Here is a 25,411-nt window from a genome sequence, read left to right on the forward strand (position 1 = left end):
AGCACCAAAATGGCGGCGGCGCCGGGCGCTGGGAGCCCGCCGGAGACACCGCCCCGCGCAGGCGCCTCGCGCCCGCCTGAGGGGAGCGCGGCGGGGGAGGGGTGGTGCCGCTGAGGGAGGCGGCCCCGGAGGTTGTGGAGGGCTGCGCGTCTCGGTCCCCTATCGGGCTGAAGGCGGTCCAACAAGCCCCTGGCGCAGTAACTGGGGTCCCCACTGCAAGTGTGTGTGGTGGTGGGGTAATATCTGCGTGAAGGGGGGCATGATGTGAGGGAGGGGGCACCGCCCGCCTCCCCCCGCCCGCTGTAGGCGCCCTGTGCCGCAGGTCGGCCCCAAAAGGCCGCCTGGTCTCCTCAGGTGAAGGTGTCTGAGGGGACAACGGCGCTCCTCTGCTTTCTCCTTGTCCTCCTGGGGCCTCCCTCCTGGGTTCTGGCCTGGCTTTGCCCCCCGCCATGCCTTGGGCTGCTCTGGAGCTTCCCTTCCCTCCCAGCTACGTGGGGTGCTGGCTGCAGGCAGCTCATTGGTAGGGCTTGCCTTCCCTGAGAATGTGTTGCCTTATCAATGACTATGAAGGGACAAAATGGACCGGCGTGATAATCTCCTCTGATCTAGATATCTATACAACTTCCTACACGATGAGAGAGAGTTTCACCCCTTTCCAGCGCCGTTCCCAGACGGACGGGGTTGAAGCCCTTTGGGGCGCGGGCAGGGGAAGATGGTGCCGCAGCCGCTGAGGAGGAAGGAAGCCCCGGAAAGGACTCAGCAGGCCCCGCGGGCAGCGGCTGGGCAAGAGCTTGGCCTGCAGCGCCCACGAGCTGCTCGAGGCTGGGAGGGAGGCTGCTTGGTGCGCCGTGACCTCAAAGGAGCAGCGCCAGCCTTGGCAGAGGGGCCTGCGCGCTCTGACGCAAATTCAGGAGAGCTGGCGGTGGTAAGCAGCATAGCCAGCTGCAGTAGGTAAGGGCACGACAAAATAAACTGCGCTAAGTCCCTAGGCATGCTTGAAACCTTGGCAAATGCTGTGATTTTAGCTCAGTCTCATGGCTTGGTTTGTGCTTTTAATTTTTTCATGTTGCTTTTGAGGCTGTCAATGTGAAATGAAGCGGCGTTTGAAAGTAAACATTTCAAATGAAGAAACAGATTTAAGATGACTACCTTGACCTGCCTAACGAGGCTGTTGTGCAGACTTAACTCCAGCATTGCCATCCTTCTCCCACGCTGTTGTTTTCCAAAAGATCAGTCACAGCATGGTTATTTTTTCACTTTGTTTTTCTTCCTATGTTGGCAGCCAGTGCCAACTCAGGTGTTTGGATTGGAACGTATGGGCTGTGCCTCTGCAGACGTTTAGCAGAGTTCAGATAATCTAAAATGGAAGACTCACCTAGTTCAGATTCTTACGTTTTAGAAAAAATCATTCAGGAAAATCTCGCAATGTCACTAACACAAAAGGATCGTAAAGTAGACCCTGAATACATGTGCAGGTATCGCTTCACCAGCTGCTAAGTATAGCCATCTCCTGGGTGGAAAACAACAGCTGTTTAATCATGTAAGAGCAATATTAGCAAAACAATAGACCCAGAGATGAATAGTACCATCCGAAAATTCACATCTATGCAAAAATATTTGCTCTTCTAGGGAAGCTTACTTAGCAGCTGTACCTTTGATCCATTCCTGCTGGTTTAAGTACTTCTGTCTGCCAATGACAGTCAGTTTTAAACACTGGTAGACAGGCTGCACTAGATTATGAAGGCTATGTTGTTTTTTTTCTGTCATTAGAACAGGTTTGATTCATTTTCTTTGTGGCTATGGCCAAACTACAGAGATTAAAAGATAGTACTTGCACTTGAAATAACAAGCCAAATAATGTTTAAAAATAATTACAAAAGCCACAAACGAGCAGCAAAATCAGTAATATGTAGTACATAAAGAGGAAATAAAAAATCCTATTGCTGCATTTTACTGAATTATAATTTTTGTTATAGTATAATAAAAATCACATGTAGTAAGTCAAATATGTAGTCATCTTGCTTCCATTTCATGTGGATAATACTAACATCTCAAAAGAGTTGAAACGTGTCAGGAAAAAATAGTATTTGATCAAAAAACAGTCTCAGCGCAGTACTGCATGGGACTGGACCCTCAGCTGGAGAGGCAGCGTATCCACCTTCCCATCCAGAGAAGATGCTAAGGCATGGAGAGGTTTTCAGTTTGAAAGGAACTGCCACAATTTTCTGTTCTGACTTGTGTTTGTGCAGGTTGTGTGTATCCTTCAAGTAATTCTCCCTTCAGTTTCAGTAACTAGTTGAACTAGGCCAGATCTTTTAGGTAAAATATCCCATCTTCTACTTACACAAAGAGAAAAAGGTGATTTGTTCAAGATCATTAATGTTATCAGATAAGACAAGGCATCAGCTTCCTAGACTACAATCATCTCAGACATGTCACATCCCTACAACTACATTTTGCTTAGGAAGAGTGGAGAAATGTTGAAATTTTTAGGACAGTTTAATGGCGCCAATCTACTTTTTTATTATGTATAAATAAGTTTACGTTCTTTGTCTTAGGCGTTGGCAGCTTCTACCCTCAGAGCAAAGCCAAATATTTGCTGCAGTACAGCTGAGGAGGTAAGGATCTCTTAAAGTGCATCAGCTGCTAATGAAATAAAAACTCTGTTGGCAGAATATTCCCTTGAGTAGCTCCTGCCCCTCTTACCCCATGCCCAGCTGCTTCTTCCTCCGTTTGCCAGAAACTTCTGCCCCCATCAGTAGTGCTGAATGCCAAATAAATTGTGCCTGTGGCTGGTCTCCAGGTCAGGAGGAGTAACCTTGCATCAAGGGTATAGAATGATAATCATTATTTCTTTCTAATCAAGTACTGGGTATGCTTCCAAGGCAAAATTAACAATACTAATTTAAACGAAGAGGAAGTGGGAGAGGATATGTTGGATTTGGAGGTAGACAGCTGGAGAAGAAATGAAGTAGTGAAAGCACTTATGAAACAAAAACTGAAGCAATTACAATCACTTGTACAAATATGGAAGCCTGAAAAACTTCAGGATATCATTTCACTAATTACAAATCTAGCAAATATGCCTCTACAGCTTTACCTCTGTGCTGGCAGGAAATAGGAAAATAGATCATCAAGAAACCTTGCTGTTATTCTTCTGGACTTCCTAGTGTACCAGCAGTTTAAACTTTGGTATTTTGATCACTCTGTTCTAGAAGAGTTATTTGGCTACGCTCTTAGAGACCAGAAATAATTTAGTTTTCTTAGTTCACTGTTCATCTGTCTACAATGTCTTGTGCTATACTGTCACTGAGGAAAACGAATGCTTCTTACCGTAAGGTACAAGACCAACATATCTAGGAGAGCAGTAAAAAACCAAAAAAACAGAGTTAGCCTAAATTCCCTATGAGTGCATGTTTTTCTTGAGATAACACAGAGTTTATGTGGGCTAATGAAGGTTAAGTTCTTGAAGTAATATTTTCGATAGGAAAACAGATCAGTAATAATCATAGCTCAGCATATCAATCTGTAATTTCTCCTGCAATTTCTTTATAAAGGTAACTGCAGTAAACAAGCAGAACAAAGCTCTTTATATCTGCTGAGTTAGATAAAACTGCCAATTTTAAAGCACAGCAATTTTATTATTGTTAGCCTATGTGTTGGTTTGAAAAAGTACGTGCTGGACTAAAGCATGCAACTGCTAGATGACTAGGATGGTCTGACCTAAATTAAACGTCCTTGTTTTTTACCTAAACAAAATACATGCAAGTAAGATAGTGCATCTGGTAACTTTCAACAGTCACATTATGCTCAGATTAAATTTTTGGGGTGAAAGCAAATGAAGTTTTGTTTTTAACAAATCCAAATACACAATACCTGCCCTTAGGGTTAATTCGTGTAATGTAGATGTATCACACCGGTAACTTTAAATAAATAACGCAACACTCCTCTGTAAGGTATATAATCAGCTTTAAGGAAAAGTTATTTCCTCATAACGACATTCTGAGCTTTAGATTGATTCGGTTTGCACAGCATCCAACTGCAACGTTGAATAAATAATGCAATCAAAAATTGCATATACTGATAAGTGGACAAACTGATTGCCTGATTATCTGAAAATCTGTATTCAAACACCAGAGGAGTAATACAGGGAAGAATCCAGAAAAAATAAAAGCAAGACATTTCTATAGCTTAATAATTTGTCACAAATATCTTACATTCTTCTATGTAACCTAAGAATTAGCCTACCAGCTTGGTTATTTGCAATAGTAATACCCTCTAGTGGTATACACAGGAAAAGGAAAATAAGCCAGACAGAATGATTACATTTTTTCATATCATGAAATAGGCTAAAAAACATTTTGACTTGAAAAACATTGGTTATCACTGGTCTGTCGAGATGTGCCAATTAAAATATAAAACGCACTGCAGGGAGCCTGGTTAGACTTGAGCTGTGTGCCTGGGTTTAGCTACAACAGCTGGATCTGGAACATGGCCTGAGTTACTACAAGTCTTGAATTGCTTGTTGAGTTTGTGGGAAAAGAGATTGCTACTGCAACACTTGCAGTCTGGAAGGAGTGGTTCTTGTGATGGCCAGAGTGGTCTGTCCGTATATCTGAGAGCTACATTTAATTCCTATGCATTGAAAATAACTCTGTAGGCAAAATATGAGTCCTCAAACTCCAATATTGCAGTGTAACAAAGTCTGTATTTCCAGACTGCATGTGTAGTTCAGTGTTTGTTATCAAAAAGGATTTTCTGAGGAAGCTTGTGAGGTTTTCCTGCATTTACCAGGTCTTTTGATTTATTTGCCAATTGGCAAAGGTTCAGAGATTGAGGTAAAAACTGACAGTGCTGGAGAAAAAAAGTCCAACCCCCACCCCAAGAAAAGACTGCAAATCCTCAATATTCTCTAGAAGCCCCATCTACTAATGTAGAGTCAACTAAATCCGTTTTGAAATCATCTTTGTTTCCATAAACAAAAATCCCTATGTGATGATAATATCCAGGACTTTTTCGATTTCTCTAAAGTAGCAGGCCAATGTGTCTCTTTGTTATGATGTGATGATAATTGACTAGTATCGTATCGTTCTGGTCATCAGTTTTGTTTTGCCCCTCTCCTGCAACTCCATTGCTATAAAACTTAAAAGCTTTTGGCAGTTTGTCATAATTTTCTGGTGGCAGTGACTACTCCCTGCCCGTCCGAGAAGAAGGATCCCATACCGTATCACACTGGTTTGGACTTCAAATAGCTTCTAAACTAATGTCAGGCAAGGTGGTAGTCAGAAGCCAATTATTTTAAGGTCTCCTGAAGGAAGGCTTTTCTATGCCTTATCTTTCTGAGCTGTAGTGATTCTGTGTTATTTTCCTGTCATTAGTTCAGCTCTCACAGGGCCTCGGATGAGTGACATCTTCAATACCTCTACTTATCTCCTTATTACTTATTTTCTTATGCTGAGGAAAACTGATTTCTACTCTCTTTATCCTTTTCTAAAGTATATAGTAAAAGAATGAAAAAAATTGGCATAGCTCCCAAGCTGGTGTAACTTCACTGATATTAATGTAATAATACGGGATCTAATTAAACTCACCAACTTTTAGATTCCACATCATGGTTAATAAAACTGTGACAGTAGTTTAAAAGAAAAAAGTTCTGACAAGGATTTATTAATTTACGCTTGTGAACAAATGTGTCTGACAGTTGAATGATGAGATTGCCATATTCTGTACAGAGAGCTTTTTCTAGAAGTCTTCTTTCCACTGTGTTGACAGAACCTGCAGTATAGAAGTTCAGGAGTGGGTGTCAGTTCACAGACTCTAACCCAGTTATGTGGATGGCTGCATGCCCAGATGAAATGGAGGTTCAGACTTTCTTGCTACTGTTCCTGCTTCTGTATGTTCAATCTTGCTGAAAACCCAATCAGGCTGTCTGACACCTGGCACAGGAAGGAGACACTCGGTCTTACCTTCCTGAGTTAAGCTGGCTAGGTTTTATTACCAAAAAAGAAAAAAAAATCAAAAAGCTATTTCAAGCTAAAAGCTGGAAGGAAAGCTAGTCAAGCTGAGCCTTCTGTGCCATTTTTTCTGTCCATGCTGAGGGTTGAGAGAATTCTCCTTCAAAGGAAAAAAACTTCTATACTTTAACTGGGGGAAAATGGCAGTTCTGTGTTTACTTTAAAAATGCTGCTTTCCAGCAGGTGGGCAGACACTGACTGTAAGTGGCATTTTGTGCAAAACACTTGCAGAAGAGCAGATATTGACTGTGAATGGCATTTTGTGCAGAACACTTATTTTTCAAACTTTTAAATATGGATTTATATATATATATATAAGAAAGACATATAAAATCTTTAAATGTTTTCTCCAAGCCTTAATTTCCTCATCCACTGGCAAAAAAATAAATACTAAAATTTTCTAATCTTCACTTGAATTGTCAAATTCCTCCCAGTCTGATACGCTCATGACTTCTGATGGAAGGTCAAGGTGATACTTCATGCGGTCTGCATGCCATTCTGAGAACCACTTCTCTGTTTCCATTAAAATAGCCCTGGGCAAAGTGAGGACACAGGCAGCCATCCCAGAAATATCATCCTCCAACTGCGGTCCATCCTCCCAACAGTCTCTCTCTGCATCGTAAATGTGGACATAGTCCATGCGGATTCCTCTGTTGTGGGATCTGCCTCCCAGGACGTAGATCCTGTTGTCTAAGACAGCAATACCTGGCTCTCCGTGCCCCGCAGGAAGTGGACATACATTTGTCCACTGATCAGTGCTTGGCCTATAGCAGGCAACCTGTAAAAAGAAAAAACGAAAAAAAAGATTAGTCAAAATTGAACTTGTATCTTAGTGATAGAGCCTGGCCGTAAGGCAAACTATTTACGTAGCCATGTGATACCATCAGCCTTTCGACAGTGTTGATAATGGAGGGAGCATATCACCATGCAGTAGAAGTACAATGCTCAGTGGAAAACACTGTGCGTGGCTGCCATATAGCTCTGAATCACAACGTCTGACCCTGCTGCTGTGGGAACAGCTGTATGTCATTGAAAAAATGTATACAAAAGTGAGAGATGGGGATGCATGCTAATACAAGCTCAGACATACTGCATCTGTTTGCATTAGGAAAAAATGTGCTGGAACATACAAATATGACAAGTCTGCTAAACTGTCTCTGCACCATATGTTGGAAAGTTTTAGACTTCATTGGGTACCTCCTTGGCTAACTCCATTTATTTGTAAGCACCTTTTTAACACTCAGATACACTTTTCACTTGATTTAATTCTATCTTCATTGGCATTGTAAGAGCATTTACATTTTTTTTTCTTTTCATGTCTCTAGCAGTTCTAGATATTGGAATAAGACACAAGAAAATTCTCTCCAGCTGTCACTGCCCATCAGGTACTGTATATTTAATTGCATTATACAATTGCCATCCAATCCATTCATTGCCCTTTCCTTGGAAAAAAATGTGCATGGGAAGACAAGGTAAAGGAAATTCAGTTGATGTGCTAATTATGGGGTGCGTGCATGCCAATGAATGATATCCATCAAAGATATTTTAAAATTAATGGGAATCCTAAGTGCTAGAGCTTTAATGCTGTGTGTGTTGGACAATGCATTCAAGACTGGCAGCAGTGAATAAATCATTGCAAGTTCTGCGGTTAAGTGGAGGAGAGTTGGTGCTATTGCTGGGCAGACAATTTTACTTGTGTACTTAGTAGGAGGAAGACATTACATCAGAGTGCAAACATCCGTAAAAAATTGCCTCTTCCAAGAAAGACATAGGTGTGACACGCTCTCACCTGGTGAACGTCCCTTCTGTAGCCAGAGTCATTGTTGCTTCCTCCAATGACATAGAGTTTTCCTAGCAGTGCAGCCATGCCATGCCAAGCACGTCTCTCTGGACCATCTGCTAAAACGTCCCAGCGGTCAGTCTTTGGATCATAACATTGCAGCTCCTTCAAATAGTCCTCTCCTCTCCTCCCACAGGTAATATACATCTTCCCATCGAGTGCTGCTCCAGCATGTGCATATACCTGTGTCACCACGCAGGAAATCAATAAGTTGAGGTCTGCATTTATGTATTTCTTCCAGCTTCAAAGTATGGAATAGACATTAAGGGGGTGACATTCTTCATGACTTATGCAGATATTAACATCTGGAAGGATTTTCTGGTTTTTTTTTTTTTTTTTTTTTTTTTCAGACAATCCCTTTCAAGGTGATTATGCCGAAAGTGTGTATTTCTTAATTAATTACACTAGAATTTCCAAGACTTCCAGAACTGCAGTGGGTTGTCATTCTTTATTGTTCCTTAATTAGAAGATCATTCATACAATTACTTTTCTCCCTTGTCTACTTGGAAGCCTTTCCACTGGAGATTATTCTTATACAATCAATGTTTTCTGCAATGCAATATATCCTACTTAGTAGTACTCAATTGGATCTTTATATTCCCAGCATTGACATATTTATTGGTTGTCACCTTGTGCAAGCTGTTTGTCTTCTGCCTCTGCATCCCCTTTGTAAAGTGGCAATATTTATGTTTTTATGGTGTCCTGAGATTCTCAACTGAGAAGCATTATGAAATCACAAATATTGTGTTGGTCATTTGCCCCAAAGCTTTTAAAAGGTTTAGCAGAAATCAGTATAGTTTCTTGAAAGATTACTTAGGATCTTAGCTTTCTGCCCTAACCAAGATTGTCAGTTATTTGTGTTTATCTTTCTCTTTTGCAATCTGAAAATGAAAATTCTTGCCTTTACTAGCTATATTAGACCTTAGAACAAACTTTTCCATTCATAACCCCCATTCCCATGTTACTACATCATTTCCTGGCTCCTGGGGTCACAACTGTCAATTGCTGTTTTAGGAGGATAAATGGTACTGGTAACAAAAGATAGCTGTTCACTCACATATTTCAGATGAGTAATAGTTTCACTTTAGCTGATTGAGATGTGATTGTGCATGACATAAGCTATTGTCACCAGAACTTGTTGCACAATCTCAGTTCTGTGTCCAAAAATGAAGTAGTCTATAAACACTGAGGTACCTTCCTACTAAGGCATGATTTCTTCTGATCAGGAACAAAGCACGTTGTCAGGGCTGTAAATGAGAAGCTTGTACTACTGTAACTCATAGGTTACCTGCCCCAGGAGGAATGGAAACTTCCTGTTCCCAGTGGTTGTGTTCAATTTTAAATTATTTTAAGGATTAATATAGAAGAGGTGCAGGGAAAAACAGAAAGAAAGCAGGAAAAATAAACATTAAACCTCAAAACGGAAGTTCTATATTGTTATTCTCCTTTCTTGGTATTTGTTTATTCTGTATACAGAGGCTACTGCTTCCCATCTGAATATCAGCAAATTGAAAGCTAGACAGGAGAAAAGCATCTAAAAAGATGAAATCAAGAATTGGGGAACTTTAGTGTCTGTGGCTAATGCACTCCTTACCTCCTTCTTCAGAGGTGTCACATATTCCCAAGTGTTGCTTTTAGGGTCATACCTCTCCACTTCCCTCAGGTCTTCATGGTAATCTCGGCCTGCGACAGCATATATATAGTTGTCCACAACACAAACGCTGAGGTCAGCATGCTCTTGCTGTAGGGACTGGATCTGGAACCATTTGTTGTGTCGTGGGTCATACCTTTTAAAAGAATGGGATCAAAGAAAGTTATTCATACAGCCAAAGAATCATCTCTGGGATACAAGACAGCACCACACGTGGATTACTGTACTGTCTTTGGTTGAAATTGAGCTCAGCTGTAAGTGGAGTGAAATCTGGCATTGTCAGCATTATATTATTAGCAAAGTTCCTTTAGTCTATTTTTAGAAGATGTATTTTAGCTGATACAATCATGCTATAGAAGCCTAGGGTTTCTATTATCTTACACCACAGAGCTGTCAGGTGTATATCAAAATCTCTGCTTGCACAAAGCCATTCTACAAGGTAAAACTTTCTAAAAATATCACGAAGACTGAATCTGGATCTTCAAGAGATCAAGAGGGGCATACGCATTTGGTGGCTTCTTTGATTCTTTTCTCCAAATATGTGCTGCTTCAAGTGAGCCTCATGATTATTTTTCAGATAAAAGTATATCTGGTCTGAAAATTTTAGCTACAACGACAACTGGTTTTGAAGTGAAACTATGTGTGCCACGAAACAAGGGCAATTCAGCTAAACCTAGTAAAAATGATTGTTATAAAGACAAAAAGGCTTATATCTGTTTTTGGAACGTAATGGACATTAAGATCTAAACTGTTCCTTTCTCCTGCTCTTTTTCCTGGCACAGAACTTAAGAGGACCCTGAAATGCTGCTTCTGTGCACAAATTTTCTCAATAATCAACCAAAAATAGCATTTTATTTAAAAATCCTTTTTGATAACTAACTCCCTTTGTATTGGGATGAGAACTCCATACAGAGGACTTCTGGGAAATCCTAGTTCAAGAGCATCTAGACAATCTAGGATTCTGGAGAATCCTAGTTTACTGCTTCCCACACCTTTAATACTTCCCCCTTCCGACAAGGAAGAGGTTACAGATAAAACACTCTAGAATGAGTAGCTGTTTCTACCCAATCAAGCTTGGCTTTGTTCTGTAAGCACTGCTGGAATCTTCGCTATGATGCTCATTTCTTTATTTCCTGGGATTTCTTTCAATGACAGACTCCTGTTCAGCTCTTATCTTTTTGCCAGCAAGCATATGGACTGCACTAATGGCTTACTGCCTCAGAGATGGGCAACAGGGTGGAAATTAGAATAATAGCAGGATTATCCTTATCTTACCTCCAACACCTTGACTCTGCTCGAAAACCACTTACATTGTTGTCTCCGCCAATTAAATACACAAAATTATTGAGAACAGCAATCCCCTGGTTGGACATTCTGGGAGCTAGTGCAGCTGTAAAATGCCTCCACTCTCCCAACAAGGGGTTCAAATACTTGGCTTGATCACTGAGAACAATGGATGGAGTAGAATGCATCCCTCCAAATCCCACTACACACTGGAACTCTGATCTCAGCTGTGTCTGGGAGCTCTGAAGCATTGGCTGAAGACATTCATTCTTGTGGTACATTAGTGCATCTGCGACTGTATCTTTTAAAGGACATGGACTTAATTTGTCATGAAGCCTTTGCAGGATCTGGGGTTCCATCAGAGGAAAACGAACTGTCTCAAGCAGCTTAAGGGGCTCCATCAGGGAGACCTGATCTGTCTCCAGTTGCTCTGGGGAATAATGGTAAAAAAGTGCGCCATCATAAACTTCAAATTCATAGTTAACCTCCAAACGGTTGCTACTGAGAAGGGAGTAGACCTTCTGCAAGGGTAGCTGTCGGTACACTTGTGTCCTTGAGAAAGCTGCAAAGTTCTTCAAAATGTAGGAGTCAAGCTGATCGCTCAAATGTCTCAAGTCATAGTGGTCAGCTAGTCTGTATACATCAAGGATGTTCTCTTCATCTACCCACGACATTAGAAAATCACAACAGAACTTAATGACTTCTGGAATCTGCAAGAGAAAGAGAGAAAATCTTTCATTTCAGGCACCATTTGCCTTACGCTCAAGAGACATGACAAAAGCATGAAGGAGCAAGAAAGCTGTGGACAAGAAGGCTGCTCTTCTCACAGTCTGACCACCATGTTTACTTCTGCCCAATTCACTGTTCTCCAGAGAAAAAGAACAATTCAACAGGGGTACGTAGGTAAATACAACACAGATCTAGCCACACTACTTCAAGCCTTTGAGTTTTGTTTCAGGTGCAGCAGCAGCAATGTGTCTTCTGGGGCACATGGAACACTGGACAGCCAGGCTGCCTGGTATGTTAGCACGACACCTAGATGCAGGAGGCATCGACACCTGCTCAGGAGGCAGTCATGTAAACAGAAAGCACGAAGGGCATGGTGACAGCCAGACTTACAGCTGCCTCTGGAAGTTGTTCTCTCAGAGCACTACAGACATGGCGTATCAAAGACTAACTATAACAAATATATCTGCATCACTCAAGAGCACAGGAAGTCATTTGAGAGGAAAATTAGTGTTTCATATTGTCTTCTGAGAACAATCTGAAGTTGTATCTGTCAGAAGGACTACTAGCAAACAGAAGTAACTACTGTCCAAGAGCCTCTCTGCTAACAAACCGGTGCTAAGTGTGCAGAAATCAACCAAAGCACCCAGAAAGTTTAAGATTCGTACCAAAGCCTGTGCAGCAGTTAGTTGCAGGGGAAATTAGAGAAAAAAAAATGCCTTGAATTCACAAAAACTCTGCACTTCGTGCAGAAACCATGGTGGCAGGATTTCCTGTAGTGATGAGGTCAGGGAAGGTTATGCGCCTGTGGACTCAATCTGGGGAAGATCTTGGCAGGCTTGAGCAGCACAACAGTTTCTGAGCTGCAAGCTCTGTCCTTTACCATAGGTCAGAGGTATACTATTCTAGGGAAGCTTTCACATGCTGATCAGTGTAAGTGAACACTCTATAAAATAGTCCTTTGGATAAAATGGTTTGTAAGCGATAAAACCACTAGCACAAATAAGATGTGCAAGCACTCATTCATTGTTCCAACCCTTCCATAGTTATTTCCAGTGGATACAGCATCCCAAAGAGATTCTTCTTATTGGAACCATCCTTTCGTTTACCTCCTAGCCCTCCACCCAACCAGATACGCATGCTTTCTGTTTCTTTCATTCTTGCTTTTGTTCCTTGCTTCTTTTTCGTCACATCTCCCAGTACCTCACCTGAAGCTGACAGGCTGCAGCTAAGGTTTCCTGTACAGTGTTCACGCTGAGTTCCAGCTCAGAAGTATAAATGAAGTTCAAGATTTTACACATTGCATTGTAGGAGATGCCATGAATATGGACTTCTTCTTGTTCCATCTCTCTCAGTCCTCCTGCAAACATTCCTCTGTAAAAAGAGACAATGAGGTGTGCTATGGTAGATTTGCATTGAAGCTATATTCAGTTTGCTTATCTCATGCTGTCCTGAGAACATAACAAAATATTCAGAAAGATAAATCCTAGTCAGACACTTCTATGGAATTACCTCTTCTCTAAGTCAGTGGTATAAAAAGTACAGGCCTTTAGGACCTAAGAGAGTAATGCCCCTCATTCTGTGGGAAAACAGTGGGGGCCATCTGAAAGGTACGGTTCACAGCTGAGGGATTTAAATACAGACCCAGAACACAGGGGTAATCAGGGGGTAAAGGCAGACACTCTAGGGATGGGAGAAGAGAAAAACAGAGGAACTTGAGTCCATAGGAGTTTTTTCTAATCTAGAGCAGTTCTTGCAGTTACAAATTTGTCAGGATTGCTTTGGGATTTATATGTTTACTCTATGAAAATAAAGTTAGTTTAAGAAACTGCTAGTCAAATTGACTCGGGGATTGCCTTGTTTAATGGATGGCAAGGCACACTATAGGCATGTAACACAGGAATGACCTAGTCTGAGGGACTTCTTGTGTATGAGGAACCAATCACCACATTGGGCAAAGTCTTCCAATGCTACAGATATGTTAAAAGCCAGCATTTATGCAGAGGACACATATTAAGATAGCCTCTCCTCTTTATATACCTATAAGTATTATAGGCTGTGATTTTAGTGGAGGTAAGCTCATTGTGCACTAACAAAAGTTTTATTTCTACAGAGACATAATAGAGAGATGAATAAAGTTAACCTTGGTATTTTGAAACCCATTCAGCTCCACCTTATGGGTCTGATTTTACATCTGGAAGCAGTATGCTAAGTGTGCTACCACAGAAGATTTGGATATTGCAGTTTTGTGTTGCACTCAGACACATGCTTATTACTGCTATATTGGAAATGTACCTGAAATAGTCACAGGATGCAGCTAGCAGTATCCGATGAGCCTCAATAGGTTTCTCTTCTACCACCAGAACTACATCGAAGAGGATGCTGCTGTCTCGAAGAGATACCAAGCCACTGAGCAAGGCCTGAGAGTGCTCTGCACTGCGGTATGTGTTGCTGGTGCGCTGCTGAAGGGAGGACTCAAGTTGAGCTTTGTGTGGCTGAGTCAGTTCCTGATCCTCCGCCATCCCAGGCAGAAAAGCTCAGCCACCAGCTGTAGCAGAATGAAATCTGTGAGACAACAGAATCAGCAAAGGTTTGTGCCTTTTGCTTACAAATGGTCCTCTGACCCCTGCCTGTCACAGTAAATAAATCAAATAACTCTTCAGTCAGTGGAGAGCTATCAAACACAGCTCTACCCTGGAGAAATTATTCTGAATAATGATTTTGGAAATAGAAACGTATACATCAGCATACCGAACTGACAAGACATGGCATTGCAAACAAGTTTACTTAGTCTTGGTTTTCCAGTCCAGGAGTATGTAGCATCTGGGGATTTTTTTTTTCTTAGCAAGAGTTTCACTTCCCAGCCCATAGCCAGAACCCCTTGTTTCCTTTGCATTTGTACACCATTTATAACAAAGAACAAATCTGTCACAATTTTTGCCAAATTCCACATTGCCTAATGTCCTCGCGTAACTTTGCTGCAATGCAAACTGCAACTTCAGTCCTTCTCTTGATATTTTAACGCAGAATCTTAAAGTGCTCATCTCTCCTGTTTTTTGCTATTTTCCTTAGCTGAGCATACTTCCATTCTCTAAAGTACTATATGAAACTATAGGCTTTGAAGTGAGTTTCTTTATTGTGACAACGTCAAGCTAGCATCCACAACTGCTTTTTACTTCACTGTGGATCCCTGCAGAGAGAAGGTATTTCCTTTAGCATAGGCATTGTAGAGGGCTCTCCTGTAACTCTTTCTACTGCTGCCATTGACACAGCAGGAAGGTCCCTACAGCATATGGGGAAATGCCTGTAAAAAGCTAGCTGGAAGTCATTGTTTCATGTCTATGGTTAAGCTCTCAAAATCTCATGATTTCTCTCTTAGAAATCCTGTAATTTGCCCTTTCAGGAAAGCATCCTGTTAATTTACCCTTTCCATTGTCTTTGAAGAATGTGAGATGTTGTAGCAGTTAGATCTGATAGATTCTATCCAGTTGTCAGAGCACTCACGCACACACATATGAAAACACATGAGGAAAAGGAAATACCTTAGCTGATATGGCCACTTAAGGCACAGTTATAATAGCCTCGGCTCAGTAGCTCTGGGAAATAGCTTAGTGGCACGGGGGATAGTCACAAGGGCTTATCAGCAGTCAGAGAAGCAAAAGCCGAACAAACCCAACAAATCCAAACAATGAAGAAATGAACCCATTGTTTAATTGTGCCAGCCATGGACAGTGAATGCAGCATTAGAAATCTCTCAAAGTGCTGCAAAGTATTCTGTGTATGGTCAGCGAGGAAGGAGCTGTATGGATAGCACAAAGAAATACAAAAACATTTATTGTACTGCCTGAAGGAAGTTACCCTACACTGTCCAAAACAAAAGGAAGCTAGGTGGCATTGCATGGTGTGTGGAATGGAAAAAAAATTAAAAAAAAATAAATATATGTTAACAATTGTCTATTTTTGCTAGTAAAACGAGGACAGCGAGCTCAGAAAAGGAGCTCTGATAAGACTACCTTCTAGGAAGCACATTCAGGTCGATTATACAGGGAAACTATCCATCATCAGCTGAAGAGATGAGTAATGGATTCTTTTTCATTACAGGTAGACACTTTTCCTAGAAATAAGATGATTGCTTTTAAAGCAGACAAAACATTACTGTATCACTAGATTTGCTCCTGGGGAATACCAAAAGTGATGGATTGAGACAATGGAGATAATACTGTAAGAAAGGCAAGTGAAGGAAGTGAAGTTTATCTGAGTTCCAGTTCTAGATATGGACTTGAGTTATCCCGCAGCTACTAGCAATACCTAAACAAGCCAGCCCTTCTAGCAGATTTGTGGCAAGCCCAGTGTAGTCAAATTTAGCTGCTGGGAGTACAATTGAACCATCCTCCACAACTGATTTTTGGCTAGTCAACAGCTGAGCCTACATATTTGCTAGGCTCTTGTCTTCTGAATTTTGGCAGTCCCTACTTCTTGTTCTCAAATTCTGCCCCTGGATTATACCTTGGCTCTCACTGCTGAGCTGGACTGTCCTCAGGGTGTTCGCCCATGCAGTGCTGTCCACCAACACAAGAGCTGCCGTGCACATTTGCAGCACAGTGTCACCATGGTATGGACGTTCACCTCTCTGGAGCTACCTGTGAGTACTCTGCCATCCACAGTTATTTGCTGCTAAGTAATTTCAGATGTGTTGGTTGATTACTGAGGCTGCTGTGGAAAAAGGGTGGATTACTACTGATGAGGTATAGCGTGTGGCCTAAAACTTGGCAGCACTCAGAAGCTCTTTATGTACGTGTATACGTGACTTTTTTAATTACATTGCGGCTACTCAGAAAAACTATATCCTGTTATTTGTAGGTACCTGCTCTCCTAAACCAGGCTTCAAAGCTCAGGAATAATTATGTCTATTATCATAGTTTTAACCAAAGGTAAGAGACTACTCTAGAAAAATTCTCCCTGCTCTGATTTTCATGAATTGTTGCCCACTTATAAAATTAAAGATGGACATTTACAGTATTTATCTATGGTGTCTGACTGACATAGGTGGTTAAGTCCTATTCTTTGATCCAAAAGCCAAGGAAAGCCATTAAACAGTGAGTGGGGGGTGGCCAGCAAGATTAATTTAGCTGATTACTGTGTGCCCTCAGCTTCATAATAGCTGTACGAGAGGCAGCTGGGCTTGGGTGGGTACAGTTATGAAGGGCAGTTGTTGAAGCAAGGTTAGTGGGAGTGTGTTGTAGGCTCCTTTGAAAGAAAAGTGTGGGTGTTTTGGCATTCTGTTTTTCTGGATTAAGCGTGGTGTTGGTGAGTTGATAGTTTTGTGTACCTCTCCGAATGCTGTGCTGACTATGAATTTGCTGAGGAGGGGAATTGGTGTTAGCACAGTGTCTTTTTTTGCAGGCTGTGTGGTCTAACTGCAGTCTTTCTCCTGTGTGCTTTGTGTCTTTGTTACTGCCTCAAAATCCGATAGCCCAAACAGTGGAAGCGTGCTGTGTTGTGTGTGGTGTGCCAGCTAGGTGTGGGGAATCACTGCTCATGTATCTAGGAATTGTTATGCCTTACAAGTGTCTGTCAATCTTAAAAATAGCCAGGAACTCTACTGAATAACTTCTGTATGATTTTAACTGTAAACAATTTAACCCCATCTCCTCAAAACTGTATTTTGTTCAGTCTTTATTCCCCCCCCCCCCCCCCCCCCCCCCCCCCCCCCCCCAAATGTAATACAATCAGTACAGCTGTGAATGAAGGGACAGAACAGGTTGTTTGGTTTCCTGCATGCCACAGAAATCCTTCTATTTACTATTCTTCCTTCTTCACCACTCAGGAGCTTTGCTGCCTTGTAAGACTGGAGACCCCCTTTTCATAGGCTAGCATATCTGCCCCCAGAAGTGAAGGAGGTGTAGGCAGTACCTTTCTTCTATTGCAAGTGCACAGCCCCTGGAACCATACAGCTGAGTTCCCTCTGGTGTGAGCCTCTCTACCATCAGCTTCTTGCTTGTACAATGTTCTTGTGGCCTCTCTGTTTTACTTCTGTTATTGAGAAACTTGGTCTATGACTGAGCCAGGTTCCTAGAAATCTAATATTTTCTCTTTCCTTTCCTCTTGTGCAAGTTTATCAGTGCTGGGCAGCTGCTAACAGTGGGATTTGGGGGCTGAGTGCTGCAGGACTGACCCAAAGGTGGAAGGGATGAGGAACTATGCTGTTCTTCTTTAACAGTAGCAAAGATTTTTTTTTTTTTAAAAAGTATCATCTCATGTGTTGTGGGATGTGTCCCCAGAAAAAAGGGAAGGCAAGTCCCTGTTCCGAGCACTTTGAAACTGCAGAGAAAATGAGCCTAGAGATTTTTCTTATTTGGCTGCACAAAGTGTTTGAGACTGCAGTTATGCTGGTTTACGCTCCTCTTTTAGAGGACATGGGTTAGTGTGCTGACTAATAGTGGGGTATTACAATTGAATATCTAGTATGTAAAGAGGAAGGAAATGTATGGGGTCAGTAATAGCATGTGTGCTTCTGTAGGCAATGCTAATGTAGGAAGACCTGCTGTTTGGTCACATCAAAGAGATGAAAGAACAAAACAAAAAACCTCCATGGCCCCAAAAAATCCTCAAAACAGAAATCTCAAAACCCCAAAGGTACCTAGCAAGACATGACTGCTCTTACTCAATAGATTGAAACTTTCTGTTTTGTGCTTGGATTCCATTTAGAAACCAGGAGAAAGCAGCCATGCCTTCCAATGGTAGATACAGAAGAAGCATCTGAAGGAAATTAGTGTTTCCTGGTATTTCCTAGACTATATTCAAAGCTCCCTGTGTCACTTGTGGTCTCTAGTAATATGCTGTGGATGCAGGGGAAGCTAAGTATCCTGGTGGCTTGCTGATAGCTCTGTGTGATTGCCTTGTGTTCAACTTCCATTACCAGAGCCTGCTTCTGCAGAATACTTGCATGAAAAAAGTATGAGTCCAGTGAGGTTTCTGATTACTCAGCTGAAGTAACTGTTTATCAATGAGAGCTGTGGCTTGATGTTTTGACAAAATTCTGTCTCTGATCGATGACACATTTGCCTTCACACTAAAGGTTTGTGGCCTGTGATGGAGGAGGCTGGCACTGCGACAGGAAGAGCTGAGGGAATAGGTTGTGGTTTGATTATTCCACTGGCAAAATGGTGAGAGACTGGTGTGCTGGCTTGCTCTTGTGCTTGCTGAAAATCTTCATCTGTTCAAGAGCACAGGGTACAGGAATGGAGGAGCCCAACTAGAATGGGGAAAGGAAAAGTTAAAGGCCCAGTAAACTGTAAGTGGTATTGGAGAAGGCAGTGTCTGTCCCACCTGGAGTTTTGAATGCAGAGCAATTGTAACGCCAAGGTGTGTGTGTGCTGCTCCAGTAAAGAACATCCTGGGGAGTGGTAATTCATAGGGCTTACAAGGTACCCTTCCTGAACCTGAGAGCAAAGTCCTGCTTCCCTAAGATGTACTGTACCTGGGAGCACCTTCTAGCACCGGGTCTGGGCGTGTCCTGGGCACATCCCAATTCCATTACAGGTATGTTCAGCCTTCAGCCCTTGGTGAGATATGCTGTGCACTGATCGTGCGCTTTAAGCAGCGGGTAGGTTGCTTTATGGTGCTGCGTCTGTTATTGGTATTGCAGGGTATGACAGATCCCTGGGTATGTATTCGCTCCTTCTCTGACTAGCATCCAAGTCAGACGGTGATGCTTACTAGCGTGTGCTGTGGGTGGTGGTTTTGTTGTTGTTGGTTTTGTACAGTTGTGCTGACAGCCCTGAGGCTCTACTGCAGAGAAATGGCTGGGTATGGGGGGAGTATCCAAGCGAGTTTCTATGGAAACTCAGACATTTTTGTCTTGAAGAGCTTCTGGCTGTCAAGTTACATCTCTATACGAGGAGGTGTCTTATGCAGATTGTGATATTTTCCTGTGCATCAGCTGTGCCCAAAATAAAACAGAACTTGCTGGTGTTGGATATCCTAATCCTGTTTAGTTTACTGCCATACGGACAGTTGGTTCAAGCCTGGTGGGGGGTCTGATGCTTTCTTAGAATTGTGGAATAATTCAGGCTGGAGGTCTCTAGTCCCATCTCCTGCTTGAAGCAGGGAAAACTTCAAAATCAGGTCAGGATGCTGAGAGCCTTGTCTAGTCAACTGTGGAATAGCCATCCTCGGTGGTATTTGGAAAACCGAGTGCTTGACCATCAGACTTGTTTTTTCTTTATTCCGTGCAAATTTCTATTCCTGCAATTGGACACTCGCCTCTCATCCTCACCTGTTCACTACAAATAGGAGTCTGGCTCTGTCTTTTTCTGTAACAACCCATTACCTTGAAAAACAGCAACTGACTCTCTCCTTAGCCTGCTATTCTCTGTATTGAACAAACCCAAACCATTTGATGATTTTGAGTCTTGCCTTGCATGTGCTTGTATCTCCTTGGACCTGCTCCTGCCCTGTAAGGTGGTCCTCCGCTGAACTCACAGGCTTTTTGTTTGCTATGGAGCTCAAAGCTGGGTATTGTATTCCAGATGTCAGCTCACAAGCACTGAGCAAAGGGGAAAATAATCATTTTCCACAACCTACTGCTGTGCTCTCGCTAACAGGCCAATGTGACGCTGGCTCCCTTCGCAGGAAAGAGGCACTGCTGAATCATTCAGCTTGCTGCCCTTCAGGATCTCCAGCTTCTTTTCTTGCAAAGCTGACTTCTAGCTAGATTTGTCTCCAGCCTATACTGATAAGTAAAGTTAGTCTGACACAGGTGCATGACTTTGCTTTTGCTGTTGAAATCCATGGTTCCTCTCAGTCCATTCTTGCTGAGTTCCTCCCACCTCCCCCCATTTGCAGCTCTGTACTCATTCTTGCAAGCCAGCCTCAGAGTTTTTTCTAATGCAGAGCAACCGGTATGGCACGTTGATTGTGATTCCAATGGATCATACCCATTGAAGCCTGAGTTCGTTAAAGGAAATGTAAAATCCATTCCCTAAGGCTTCCCACACCTTCATCTCTCCCAAGGGAGTAGGAAGAATTAGGATCTAAGCCAGGCTTCAGCTGACGGTCTGACAAGAAAGCAAGATACAAGACTAGAGCAAAATACTAGTTATGCTGACTATCAGGGATTGCAACTGTAAATAGGCAGAACCTGGCGAGGTACCAGAACTTTAACAGGGCAGAGGGCACATAGACAAATAAATCAACTAGTCAGGGAGTATGCAGAGAGGGGAGGCAGCTGGGTGCCTGCCAAAATAGTTCAGATGACAAATGTAATACCACAAACAATGTAAATTGAAAAGCAAAACTATTGTTCGATTTAACTGGAGTGCAAATACTGGAATAATTCATCAACTAGATAATAATTTGTAATGGGCACTTGTAAGTTTGTTCACTACAAAGACAATTGAGTGTACCATTGTGTAGAAAAGACAAGCCAATTTCATGCTTTTTCAAAACAACTGGAAGAGGGGAGGGCTGAAAGAAAAACAGCAGCTTTGCTTAGCAATACTTCTTTTAGAACTATCCCTCTGCATGCAAAACTGTGCAAAAAGAATTCTTCCTGAAATACCTTTCCACTTAAGGAACCTTCTACAAGTTGGGGAAATCACCCGAACATTTGCTTTTGACTGAGGTCCCCACAGAAAGAAAGAAGCAAAGACATCTGGTACCATAAAACACCTCAGCATCAGTTCTGAACACGCAGCGATCACAGGTATGCTTTTGCTAGGTCTGTACACACCATCTCTCTTTTAAGCACCAGTGGAAATGTGCAAGCACATTCCTCTGAGCTGACTTTGAGTCATTTTCAGTTTCTAGCCTTGGTAGTACACTTGAGGTGTGGGAGGAAACCTAAAGGCGTGGCTTGGGAAACGGCTTCTGCAAACCACGTCGTCTCGTGAATTTTGGTATTCATTCCTTTCAGAAGCAAACATCTGTTTGTTTTTTCAAGCTTATTACAAGGTGTTTCTAAGACACACTGAAAACAAAACATCTCATTTAAAATGGATATAGCAAAACTTCCATAAAATGTATATTTATATATAAATATGTGAAAAGAGGTGCCCCCCCAGCGTAACCTAAAGAGCATGAGCTTTCTAACTTGAATATTTTGCTTTATCCATGAATTGCAAACTTCTTTCTTTCTTGCAACTTACCCAAATTCATGGAACTGATAAGTGATGTATTTTGCAGAGGTGACCTATGGCCCAAATGCTACCAAGGAGAAATTGTAAGGAACATTAAAATGTTTTCTCCTATGGCTTTGTCATCTCTAAGAGTTTGGTGATCTCTTGCCATTTTTTTCTTGTTACTAATCTCAGAACAAGATTTGCTGGATACACTCATCTTTATCTTTCAATAGTAATGTTCTGGTTTGGATGGAGCTGCTGCTTGCGTTTGAAGGAAGGAGTTAACCAGCTATGCTCACGCATCACGTACCTGTCCAACCTTAAAAGAAGTGGCCTCCCATTAAGGCTCCAGCTTTCTCCAGACTGGGCAGGAAGTGCAGTCCTCAATGTTTAGTTCTATGTCCAGAGAGATCTGGCAGGTCTGTAAGGGATATGCTCTTTTGACCAAATTGTTTTAATTTTCCCAAGAACTCTCAGAAAAAGCTCCAACCCCCCCCCCCCAACTTTTCCATGATTTGAAGAATGATGCTTTTTTTTTTTAAATAAAGCTTCCATAGGATCAGGCAAGTAATAACGATGCCAGAACCGCCAGCCTATAAATTACCCAATGCTCCATGTCCTGTGAATCTTGAGACCTGGCTAGTTGGCAGGGCTGCTTTGCTGAGCTACTTCAACCACATCATGAATTTTTAATTGTCAAAAATACATGGAGAAGGGGGGGGGGGGGGGGGAACAAAGTAATTCTGTGCCAACTGCAACAACTAAGGGACTGGGGGGAGTGCGAGCAGAGGGCTCTTGCACCATGTTCCATGCTCGGCTTTCCACAGGAAATTAATGCAAGGAGGAATTAATTTGCACTATTCACCGCGTTAGTTGTTCCTGCGGGGACCTGGGGTTTTCCTCCCCGTGTAACTCAAACGTTGTCATATCGGGAAAACAGAGCAGGCGCTTTTACCGAGAGGGGAAGCTCCCTGGAGTCTCACACCACCAAGAGAAGGGGTTTGGCTCTCGGTCAGCCGTGCGCTGGGGGGGGGCTGAAGGAGGGCTCAGGCGCACCTCTGCGCTGCCCTCCCGTCCCCTGCCGGCAGCTCGGCCCCCGCCGGCCCCGGGCTCGCCCCAACCCCCGGGGGAGGGGGCCTCGGTGGGGCCGCCCCCGCTGACCTCGGTGGGGCCTCCCCCGGGCACCGGCAGCTCGGCTCCGACCGCGGCCTCCCCGGGGGCGCCCCGCAGCTGGCGGGGCCGTGCCGAGGCCCGGGGCCGTCCGCACCCCCCTCAGCCCCCGCCCCGGGCCGGGCCCCCCCCCCGGTGCCGCCGCCCCCGTGTTCCCCGTCCGCCCCCAGCCACCTACCGGGGGACAGCGGCGGCCTCCGCCAGCGGCTTCCGCCTCCGTGCGCCGGAACCCGGCGCGGCCCCGCCCGCCCGCCGAGGGAGGGGCGGCGGCGGCGGCTGGGGCCGGGCCGGGCGGGGGGAGCCGCAGCCGGGGCTGCCGGGGCCGTTCCCGCGGAGAGGGGGCGTGCGGCGGGACTACGACTCCCGGCGTGCCCCGCGCCGGGCCGTGCGGCGGCCGTTCTCGCGAGACTCGCGCCGGGACTTCATTTCCCTACAGCCCTTAGCGCGCCGGAAGCGGGGGGAGAGCTGCTTCCGGGCCTGGCGTGTGGCGGAGCGGCGGCGGCTGAGGGGGAGCGGTGGCGGCGGCGGCGGGGATGGACGTGACCGGGCCCGAGACCGACTGGCGCAGCACCAACTTCCGCCAGAAGCTCGTCAGCCAGATGTGAGTGCGGGCCGGCCGCCGGTAGGCCGCGGGGCCGCCGCTCCCGGAGCTCCCCCGTCCTGCGGCCGCGGCTTCCCCGGCCCGGCCCCCCCCGGTTCCCTCCGCCCCCGGTGCCGGCTCCCCGGCCTGCCCCACAGCCGCTGCTCCTGAGCTTTTTATCCTGCAGCGCCCGCAGGGCTGCCGCGTTCGGTTCTGTGAACCCCCCGTTATAACCTTACGTCTGGCTTCTGTAGCGAAATGGAAGTGTCAGTGACTGAATTCGTTAGTCACCGTGCTTTTGTAGGTCTAGAACAACTATCGTAGTCGGTATCTACGTGATAGCGTAAAGGTTGTTTAAAAGCAATAAAGTTCAGCCTGTTGCTTTCTCGGTCATCCTCTGTGAAACGATCGCTTTACTCGAGTCACTTTGCAGCTCTCCGTGCTTTCTCTGTGACAGGGAGGCTCTTTCACCCTACAGAGGGTGCTTACTGTAGGGCTGGAAGCACTGCTCCGTGGTTCTGAAGCAATGTTAAAATCTTTATTTCTGGGTGCTTGAAAGGCTTGATCATGCTTTGTTGCTTATGAGAATCAGCATTTAAAACAACCCGTGTCTTTGCAATACATGAAGAATGTGCTGATTGCATGTGGTTTTAGTGCCTAGCTGTGGGCTTCCCTCGTGGTGATGTTTCAGAATTAAAATGTTAGGGTATTCACGAAAGAAATAGGATCGTGAGTGTTTGTCAAAGCTGTGCAAGCTGCTTTGGTGTCAGAGCTGATGTTTTGCTGTCTAAACTCTCTGCGGCATCTCTTGTCGGATTAATCTGTTGCATTTTCCTCTCCTTTTCTATTTCTTCATCAAAGCAAAGCCCCCAAAACTACCCTCTGATGCTGTGTAACTCCAAGGAAATAAATCTGAGTCAGCTGAAACAGAGCTCAGTGCAGTAACCTTTTGTTGTTTGTGCATTTGCTCTGCAAGCAGTCGCTGTCTTTCTGTGAGCAGCAAACAACAATGACAAATGTTTCGGGGGAAGCGTATAAGTAAGAGATAAATACTGAACAGGTCAGTAGTAATTTTTTTTAAAGGTTGATGGCATATAAAGAGATGTCAACTATCTCACACTTCTAATTCTTGCAAGAAAGAATTAAAATTTCTTCTGTTTAGTCTTGCATATGTGCACAGCTGTATTTTTTATCTGTGCGCTTTTTGTTATCAACGTATTGACAGTCTTTCCTCCCTCCTTCCCCAGGATTGTTTTCTGTGGGCGATGTTTCTTACTTGCACTCCATCCTGCTTTGTGGTATCTTACAGATGTTTCCATTCACTGTCTTATTCAAAGAGCAAGCATACTTGGTACTGGGATGAGTGTGCAATGACTGCAGTGGATTATTTTTTTTTTTAAGTGTATTAGTGTGTACTAGATATTAGCAGATGACTTGGTTTCATGTTGGCGCTTGGAATAAAGGAAGGCTAGCCAGAAGTAGAGTTTATAATAGATAGGTCCCTGAATTTCAAGATTTTTTTTTTTACATAGTGATATTATCTGGATAAACATTTCATGGATACCGTGTGCAGTAGGTATCTTAGTGAACGTGTCTGTGTATAGTTGGATCACCACTTCAGAGACTGCTGCACTTGAGGGCCTCGGAAGCTCCGCTCAGCACTGGGTCCTTGCCTAACTGCAGGCCCCAGCAGGACTCACGTGGTTGCGAGACCCAGGACTGCCAGAGCTCAGATGACTGAGGCCAGGGAGCAGCTTTGGTTCCTCCCACGTTGTTCCAAGAGAGCAATGATGCAGGAGTATGAAAATTTGCACTTTCAAGGCACCCTTTTATTCCGGCCCTTACAGCGAACAGGCACGTACTGGTGCCTTGGGAGTCTCTCTCTAAATGCCTTTCCTTAATATGCTTTTAAACGGTGGTGTTGCCTGAAGGACAAGCCTGAGGTGGGTTGCGTGGTGGTAACCTCAGTGCCTAGTTGCGCACAGTTCCTGCGCCGAGCTGCTTCTAGCCTGGGGTAAAAGGGAA

General features: G+C 43.8%; 2 protein-coding genes and 2 long non-coding RNA genes across 6 annotated transcripts in view; 3 read left to right on the forward strand and 1 right to left on the reverse strand.

Annotated features, from left to right (window-relative positions):
- Window positions 1–32: 32 nt before the first annotated feature.
- On the forward strand, window positions 33–16,534 carry LOC106031308 (uncharacterized). Its single transcript, XR_007163414.2, has 5 exons — window positions 33–951; window positions 2,559–2,618; window positions 7,340–7,399; window positions 13,879–14,105; window positions 16,376–16,534. It is a non-coding gene; the product is annotated as an uncharacterized lncRNA (long non-coding RNA).
- Window positions 5,637–23,124, reverse strand: KLHL22 (kelch like family member 22). 2 transcript variants are annotated; one of them, XM_066978654.1, is made up of 8 exons: window positions 22,985–23,124; window positions 21,947–22,057; window positions 13,811–14,063; window positions 12,724–12,889; window positions 10,781–11,499; window positions 9,449–9,641; window positions 7,804–8,037; window positions 5,637–6,792 (listed from the first exon to the last, which is right to left on the reverse strand). In XM_066978654.1, the coding sequence occupies exons 3-8, from the start codon at window positions 14,035–14,037 to the stop codon at window positions 6,415–6,417; spliced, it is 1,917 nt and encodes a 638-aa protein (XP_066834755.1). In that variant the 5' UTR covers window positions 14,038–14,063; window positions 21,947–22,057; window positions 22,985–23,124; the 3' UTR covers window positions 5,637–6,414. The 2 variants fall into 2 exon arrangements, with proteins under 2 accessions (XP_066834755.1, XP_047920090.1); XM_048064133.2 differs by lacking the exon at window positions 22,985–23,124 and adding an exon at window positions 22,592–22,609.
- Window positions 16,752–22,002, forward strand: LOC136786532 (uncharacterized). Its single transcript, XR_010825435.1, has 3 exons — window positions 16,752–16,822; window positions 21,091–21,221; window positions 21,870–22,002. It is a non-coding gene; the product is annotated as an uncharacterized lncRNA (long non-coding RNA).
- A 96-nt stretch (window positions 23,125–23,220) lies between the features above and the next one.
- Window positions 23,221–25,411, forward strand: part of MED15 (mediator complex subunit 15) — a 29,877-nt gene continuing 27,686 nt past the window's right edge. For both annotated transcript variants that reach the window (XM_013173598.3, XM_066978651.1), the window contains exon 1: window positions 23,221–23,407. In XM_013173598.3, coding sequence (XP_013029052.2) covers window positions 23,340–23,407 — 68 coding nt within the window. In that variant the 5' untranslated portion in view covers window positions 23,221–23,339. The remainder of the gene's footprint in view (window positions 23,408–25,411) is intronic.

Source organism: Anser cygnoides, chromosome 17 (assembly GCF_040182565.1).
Source record: "Anser cygnoides isolate HZ-2024a breed goose chromosome 17, Taihu_goose_T2T_genome, whole genome shotgun sequence".
Taxonomy (NCBI): Eukaryota; Metazoa; Chordata; class Aves; order Anseriformes; family Anatidae; genus Anser; species Anser cygnoides.